The sequence below is a fragment of the Chenopodium quinoa genome, unplaced genomic scaffold (genome assembly GCF_001683475.1).
Source record: "Chenopodium quinoa cultivar QQ74 unplaced genomic scaffold, ASM168347v1, whole genome shotgun sequence".
Classification (NCBI taxonomy): domain Eukaryota; kingdom Viridiplantae; phylum Streptophyta; class Magnoliopsida; order Caryophyllales; family Amaranthaceae; genus Chenopodium; species Chenopodium quinoa.
Window position 1 is genome coordinate 2,695,957 of NW_018744821.1, and position 7,910 is coordinate 2,703,866.

The following is a 7,910-nucleotide window of genomic DNA, read 5'->3' on the forward strand; positions in this document are numbered from 1 at the left end:
ATGGTTAATTAAGTAAAAACAAAAATTGGTGCAATAATCCCAACTTGGACTAATTTTTTGTAAATAATCCTAACTTTTGATTATTCTGGAATAATCTTAACTTACACACACTTACACACAATTAGGTTGGGATTAGGGCTTGTTCTCTTACGTTGAAATTCTGTTCAGTTCAGTTCAGCTCCTAATTTCCTTCAGTTACAAAATATTCAGTTCAGTTCAGTTCAGTTCAGCTGACTTCAATTCAGTTGAGTTCAGTTCAGTTCAGCTGAGTTCAGTCAATGATAACAGGCCCTTAGTCCAGAATAATAAAAAATTTGGATTATTATAAAAGGAAAAATTCAAGAAAATTATATGAGTTGGGATTAGTCCATAATAATAAAAAATATTGGATTATTTTCAAAGGAACAAATACAAGTTAATTATATGAGTTGGGATTACTCCAGAATAATCACAAAATTTGGATTATTATAAAAGGGAAAATACAAGATAATTATATGAGTTGGGATTAGTCCATAATAATAATAAAAAAATTGGATTATTTTTAAAGGGACAAATACTAGATAATTATATGAGTTGGGATTAGTCCATTATAATAAAAAAAATTGGATTATTTTCAAAGGGACAAATACAAGATAATTATATGAGTTGTGGTTACTCCATAATAATCACAAAATTTGGATTATTATAAAAGAAAAATACAAGATAATTATATGAGTTGGGATTAGTCCATACCAATCAATAATTTGGATTATTTTAAAAGGGAAAATAGAAGATAATTATATGAGTTGTGATTACTCCATAATAATCACAAAATTTGGATTATCATAAAAGGGAAAATACAAGATAATTATATGAGTTGGGATTAGTCCATAACAATCAATAATATGGATTATTATAAAAGGGAAAATACAAGGGGATTAGGATATTAATCATTTTTTCAAATTTCAGATTAAACTTATTTTTTAAAATCACCAAGGCCTCAACATCAATTTCGTAGTCACTGTAGTTTGAGAAAGTCCATCCCCTTTATTCCATCAATCAAGATCGTGCCACGTGGATTTAATCAAAAGTATTGATTGCTTTGTTTCTAGGATCGATTATTTTGCAAAGGGGTCAAGGATCGATGACTTGGCAAATTGGGTGAGGTGTGGCTATGTATAGTACTAATTTACCATGCTTACATACAGTTGCCCCTTTTATAGCAATTAGTCACTATCATTAAAACAAGTGTCTGTTACCTTTATACAAACTTGGTTGGATGCCTTTTATTTTTGAGATTTTTTGTAAGTGTATTTGTATACACATATAATTTAATAGTTTCATTTGTATTCTGATCAGTTAGCAAAGACGTGTGGCGCCAAGGAAATGCATAAAAATAATAATGGCGCCAAGTTGAATTTTTTTGTTGTGGCGCCATAGCAGTCCAAACATATTAGCTTATTTCGCGCCAAAGCTTACTTGTTCTTCTTTATAAATAGGCAAGTCTTGATGCCAAAATTAAAGTACAAAAATTCAAAATTGTAAACTATAAGAAACCATGGTAAACACAATAAACGTACCATTGAGTTGTTTCACAAGAAATGCAAAGACCTTAAAAACAAAGAAGAAGAAAGTAACCAAACACAAATATCATCCTACATTTATCAAAGGGTGTTGTAGGATGGTATGCTCTTATGGTGTTGTCCAACAAGGTAAATGTAAGTGCTGATAGTGACAGTAGGAAATGGAGAGTCATTGAGATGTAGTATAAGACTTCCGAGCATTGTAATATCATTCTTATTAATGTATAATATTGCGTTATGTATTGTTCGAAGGTATGCTATTATGGTTTTATCCACCTTTTGGTAACTTAGTATTGTACGTACATTAAACTTAATATTAATTATGTTTTTTTTTTTTAATTTTATTTTTATTTAATATGGTTAATCATGTTAAGCTTGTATACGGACACATACAATAACCATGACTTTACTTTCATTAACATTAAAAATTAAAATAAATACAAAATAAAAAAATTCGCATACTAGATAAGTTTGTCATTTAATTTTATTTTTAACAAAGGCAATTAGATAAGTTGGTCATTGTAAATAAAAAAAAAAAAGGGAAGTATATGAGTATGAATTGTAAAGTCAAAATGTCAAACAATAGAGTGAGACAAATTGTTTCACCTTTTTAAAAAGGGTAAGTAGTAGTACTAAAAACAACATGTGACTCTATCAATTAATAATTTAGAAAATCAATGGACTCATACAAATCTATTAACCCTTTTTAAAAAGAGACAGTACTGAAACCCAAAAAGAAGGAAAAAAAATTACTATAACATTGATGGTTAAAAAAAATAATGATGTTAAGATCTATGTATAGTAATACAAATACATTTAAAAAAAAGGAGAATTTTTGTGCTAGGGATTTGATAAATTAAATTTAATAAAAAAAGTCACAATTGTAAAGAGATTTGAAGACGCCTAGTCCGATTCTAATTTTATTTGGTTGGGAATAAGTCTAGTTTGCCGTAATAATGTGGAAACCACCATTGGTAAGAATCAGAAAAAGGTTAACACAACACACACATAACATTAATATAAGTCACAGTACAGTACAAGATAAAATACGGTACTGTAGACACCCATTTGTGTCTCCCCAAAACCAAACCCAGTGATGAGTGCCTTTCACGTCGAATCATGATCGAATGAAACGAAAGTGTGGAAAGGTCTAGTGTTGCGGAAAGTTTTATTTCTTTTCTTTTCTCTCTATTTTTGAAAACTTTATTTTAAGAAAACAACCAATCCAGTTTGGTTGGTCCATGATATGGGTCCAATAGTGGTGTAGTTGGATGGGGCTTGCAAAGACCTTTCCAACGATATATTATAAGCCCAATTCCGATGAATATTGAGGAAGTTATGTACAAATTTTTGCTTAGACTCTAGGGTAGCCAGCTTCTCCTACACCCCCATGCTACTACGTCGTTTTATATTGAACCATTCTGCCATTTTTTTTTCTTCATCTTTTTTCATTTTTGTTAACTTTCTATTCAAGCAACTATATAATGATTTTCTTAACCTAATTTCCATTTTATTTATCTCATATTTTACTTATTTCATTTTCTCTCTCCTGCATTTTTTATTTTTCCCCCAATTTTTCTCTCTCTTCTTCCATGGAAATTTCTAGCTCAATTGCGTTTGATCGTGACAGTGATTCTAGCTTAATTGCTTTTGATCGTGATTGTGATTCTATTTTTCTGGTGGAGTTGGTTTAGTCGACTCGTTTTCGAAACAATGTGAGTAATTTTTTCCTCAATCATTCGATTTTGATTATGCTCTGTTTTTCGCGTGTAATAGTTCGATTTTGATTTTTGATTTCATAGTTTTTCTAATTGTATGAACTATAGTTTATATAATGCTCAATTATAATTTTTGATTTTATTGTTTAGCTAATTGTATGAATTAAAATCAAAATTATGGTCGATTATAATATTTGATTTCATTTTTATTTATGATTATTTTAATTTATAATTTGTGATGTATTGTTGTGATTTTATTGTTTTTCTTTGTAATGTTGTTATTCGATTGATGTTTTTTCCAGTTTTCTACATTTTAATGATTGTCTATAGTTTTATAAAATTTGACATTCAATTAATGCTCATGTATGTTATATTATATGTACATTTACGTTAACATAGGTGTAATTACTATAATTTACATTTATCTATGTAATCATAAATGTTCATTTATATGTTTTATTATCATTTTGATGTATGTTCATTTATGTAATGATAAATGATCATTAACAGTTTACATGTGGTTATTGTACATTATTGCTATTATTTGTGTTCATTTGTTACATTTTAATATTGCAGTGGAAAAAAAGAATGCTATTTTATTTGAGGAAGCAGCTAGTTCTGAATTTTATGGGAAACAATTTCCTTCTGAAGATGTGGCTTATGAAATGTTTAATGAATATGCATTTAGAAAGGGCTTTGGAATTAGAATTGGACAAAGTAAGAGGCGAAGAGATGATTCATTCTCTATGAAAAGATTTGTTTGTACAAATGAGGGTTTTAAAGATGATAAGTGCAGGAATAATAGGCTGTATGAGAGACTTAACATAAGGACTGGTTGCTTAGCTTTTGTGCAGTTTAGTATTGACCGTTCAGGTGTATATACATGTATAAGACATGAGATGGTTCATAATCATGAAATGATTCCTGTTGACAAGAGACATTTAATAAGGTCTCAAAGGGATATTTCTAAGGAACATATTAATTTCATTTCTACACTTAGATTGAGTGGAGTTAAAGTTTCTGATTCTTTGAGAGCTTTGAAGAAGGAGGTTGGAGGGTCTCCTAACCTTTGTTTTACAGCTCCTGATGCTTATAATGCTATTTCTGTTGAAAAGACAGCTAAACTTGGGGGAGGTGACAACAATCAACTAATCAAATTTTTTGCTAAGAGACAAATTGATGAAGCAGATTTCTATTATGATTTTGAACAAGATGAAAATGGTGCATTGGTTAATTTCTTTTGGAGAGATGGAAGGATGATGAGAGATTATCATTACTTTGGTGATTTGTTAGTTTTTGATACTACTTATAGGACTAACAAATATGGTATGATTTGTGCTCCATTTGTGGGTATGAATCATCATGCAAATAATGTGATGTTTGGCATGGGATTTATACTTAATGAAAGAACAGAATCATTTGAGTGGTTATTTGATACTTTTCTAACTTCTATGGGAAGGAGAAGTCCTATTACTATTATGACTGATCAAGCTCAAGCAATTGCAGCTGGGATAAGAAATATTTTCCCCAAAGGTGTTCATCATAGATTATGTGTGTGGCATATTGAACAAAATTCTAAGAAACACATTGGGGCGTTGAGAGCTTTGGATGGTTTCACTGATTTATTTGGTTATTTACTGAAGTATTGTGAAACTCCACTAGAATTTGAGCATTATTGGAAAAGGTACTTCTGCTTTATACTTGTTTAGCTTCTTAAATAATTTTTACAGAAATGAACATTTAGTTTTTTTATAAATGTTTATTTATAATGATCATAATTGTCATGCTTAATGATCATGTTTCATTTACAGAATGTTGTTGAAATATGACTGTGCAAATGTTGATTGGTTGAATGATTTGTATAAAATCAAAGAGATGTGGTGTCCAGCTTTTTCAAAGAAATTTTGGTCAGGAGGTGTGCTTTCATCTCAACGTAGTGAGACAACTAACAAATCAGTTTCTCAAAGGCTTAACAAGACACAAGGTCTATGTGATTTCTATCAAGTGTTTCTCGATGTGGTTCAAGAGTGGAGAAGCAAAGAAAAAGGGAGAGATTATAATACAATCAGAGGTAATTGTCATTTGGCTTTTGCATACATTGGGATTCTTGTTCATGCTAGATCATTGTATACTATTCAAGCTTATGTGCTTTTTGAGGAAGAGTTCATTAAGGGTACTGCTTGTGATCATAAGGATGCTGGTGTGAATTTTCCTGAATATTATTATCATTTGTGGAGACCTGGGAAAGATATGATCAAGCACGAGGTTGTTTTTAATAAAGAAACACATGCAATATGTTGTACATGCATGTTGTTTAGTGAAATGGGTTTGCTTTGTTGTCATGCTCTTCGAATTTATCATATGAATTGTGTTCATAAGATTCCAGATGACTATATATGTAAGAGGTGGACTAAGGCTGCTATGTGTAGTCATGGCCTTGATGAACCTACAATGAAAACCAATGTAGTATCTACAAGTGTTTGGAGGACACAAACACTAAGGAAATTTGTTAAGTTGGTAACAAGTTGTCAACACTCTTTGAATGCTAGAGAAGAGGTTGAATGTTATTTCAATCTTTTAAAAGAAAAGATTGAGAGTGTTACTGGTACTATTGATTTTAATGAACCGGTTGAAGGTATTGAAATTGTTGATCATGAAGTTAAGAATCCGGCAAAATCAAGACCTATTGGAGAGAGGAATTATAGGCCTAAGAGTAATTTAGAGAAGGCTTATAACAAAGCCAGGGGTCAGTGGTTGAAGAAAAAGTCAGTATACACTCCTTATAAAAGATCTAAAGGTCAAGCAGTAGTTCAGGTAATAATGCACATTTATGTTTTTGTTATTGATCATTTATGTTCAAGAATTGAACATTTTTGTTTTGCCTTAGGAATTGGACGAGAATGGGTGTCCTATATCTTATGCTAATTCTTTGGCTGATCCTAATGAGTTAATTGTGATTGAAGATCCAAGTGCTCAGGTAAAAACTTATTTTCTTTTTTTTAATCTGTTTTTATCAAATTCTTTAGAATATTAAACATTTTTACTTTTAATTTTTTTTCAAGGTTTGTAATAAAAAGACTGCCATTGTAGAAGATATCCCTTCAGATGATAGTGTTTCAAATGACTTTGAACAGGTATTATGTAAATGATTATGTATGTAATTGTAGTTGTTCATTTTAGTAGTTTAAGTTGTGATTATAATGTTTTTATAATTTTCATTTTATTATAGGAATATGGATATAGCTCTATGCAATCAAACGTTACTGTTGATCCAGACATATCTTCTATTGTTAAGGTGAAATAATAATCATCTACCTTTTAATTTTGTATAAGGTCATTATGAATTTTGAATTTGATCATTAATTATTTTAATTTTGATCATTAGGGTAAAACAGCTGCAATTGCTCATGATGTTGATAATTTTCCAACAAGTTCTCAATTGCCACCAAAGAAACCAAGAAATGTACAATTTCCCACAGTTGTGCATGCTCAAATCAATGCTCAAGCTCCTTATAAAGTTTCTAGCATTGTTCAAAATCCTCCAAAAGCTCCAAGAAATGTTCAAGTTCATTCTAGTGTTCCGAAGAAAGTTCAAGCTCCTTCTAATGTTCCAAGAAGTCCTCAAGGCTGTTTTCGGAATTTTCAAGTTGATTCTAGTATTTCAAGAAATGTGCATGATGTTCCTAATGTTCCAAGAAGTACTCAAGGAAATTCAAGGAATGTGCAAGTTTCTCCTAGTGTTTCAAGGAATGTTCTACTTTCTCCTAGTGTTTCAATGAATGTTCAAGGATCTCCTACTGTTTCAAGAAGTACTCAAGGAGGTTCTCCACAGATTTCAACCAAATATGATAGGTTATTAGTTGATACTAGTGTGGCTAAGAGATTGGCTACAAATGGTAAATAAGAGAGTAAATCAATATGCAATTATGTTTTGGTGTTTAACTATCAACATTTTTAGTTGTCTCAACTTTATAGAGATTCAAGTGCTTTAAGTTTTTTATATTTTGATTTATTAAATAATTTGAATCTTTTTTTTTTCAAACTATTCTTAAATGTTCTATAAATGATTATTTTTGCTTTTGGAAGTGATCATATACTATTTTAAATAGTAAGAACCATTATTAAATTGGAATAATTATATTAGATGATTTAAAACTGGCAATTATAATGTAACACTTTACTATTTGTAAATATTAAAAAGATAATAAATTTTGTCTTTACTTGAACAACAACAAAAACTTATGTCCATACAAATACTGAAAGCAAGTATGATCATATATATGTCTATATATGAACATATTGTATTAAGCTTGTGCAAATCTTCTTGCTGCTCTTCTATTGTTCTGTGACTGCCTGTTTCCTTCATTCAGCATTAGTTCAGCAGTGTATTGTACTCTGAGCTTTCTGATTTGGTTCACCTGTTCCAAGAAAATAATTTATTATAAACATGAACATTAATGGGATATAAATGATCATTATGTATTATAAAGTGATCATGAAGTATATTTTTTTGTTTTGTTGAAATTTACTTACATTGTTTGGTTTTAGGTCACAAACCCATTCTTCATTGGGATCAGCAGTGAAAGTTTCCATATGTTTCATAATGTAAACTCCACAGTTGGTGTAATCT

At 30.1% G+C, this 7,910-nt stretch overlaps 2 protein-coding genes across 2 annotated transcripts; both read left to right on the forward strand.

Annotated features, from left to right (window-relative positions):
* The first annotated feature begins 3,154 nt into the window (after positions 1-3,154).
* On the forward strand, positions 3,155-4,931 carry LOC110704069 (protein FAR1-RELATED SEQUENCE 5-like). The gene is made up of 3 exons (XM_021881853.1): positions 3,155-3,224; positions 3,857-4,813; positions 4,924-4,931. The coding sequence occupies exons 1-3, from the start codon at positions 3,155-3,157 to the stop codon at positions 4,929-4,931; spliced, it is 1,035 nt and encodes a 344-aa protein (XP_021737545.1).
* Positions 4,932-5,378: 447 nt separating this feature from the next.
* On the forward strand, positions 5,379-7,184 carry LOC110704070. Its single transcript, XM_021881854.1, has 5 exons — positions 5,379-6,094; positions 6,168-6,257; positions 6,343-6,414; positions 6,510-6,575; positions 6,666-7,184. The coding sequence occupies exons 1-5, from the start codon at positions 5,531-5,533 to the stop codon at positions 7,182-7,184; spliced, it is 1,311 nt and encodes a 436-aa protein (XP_021737546.1). The 5' UTR covers positions 5,379-5,530.
* Positions 7,185-7,910: the final 726 nt, after the last annotated feature.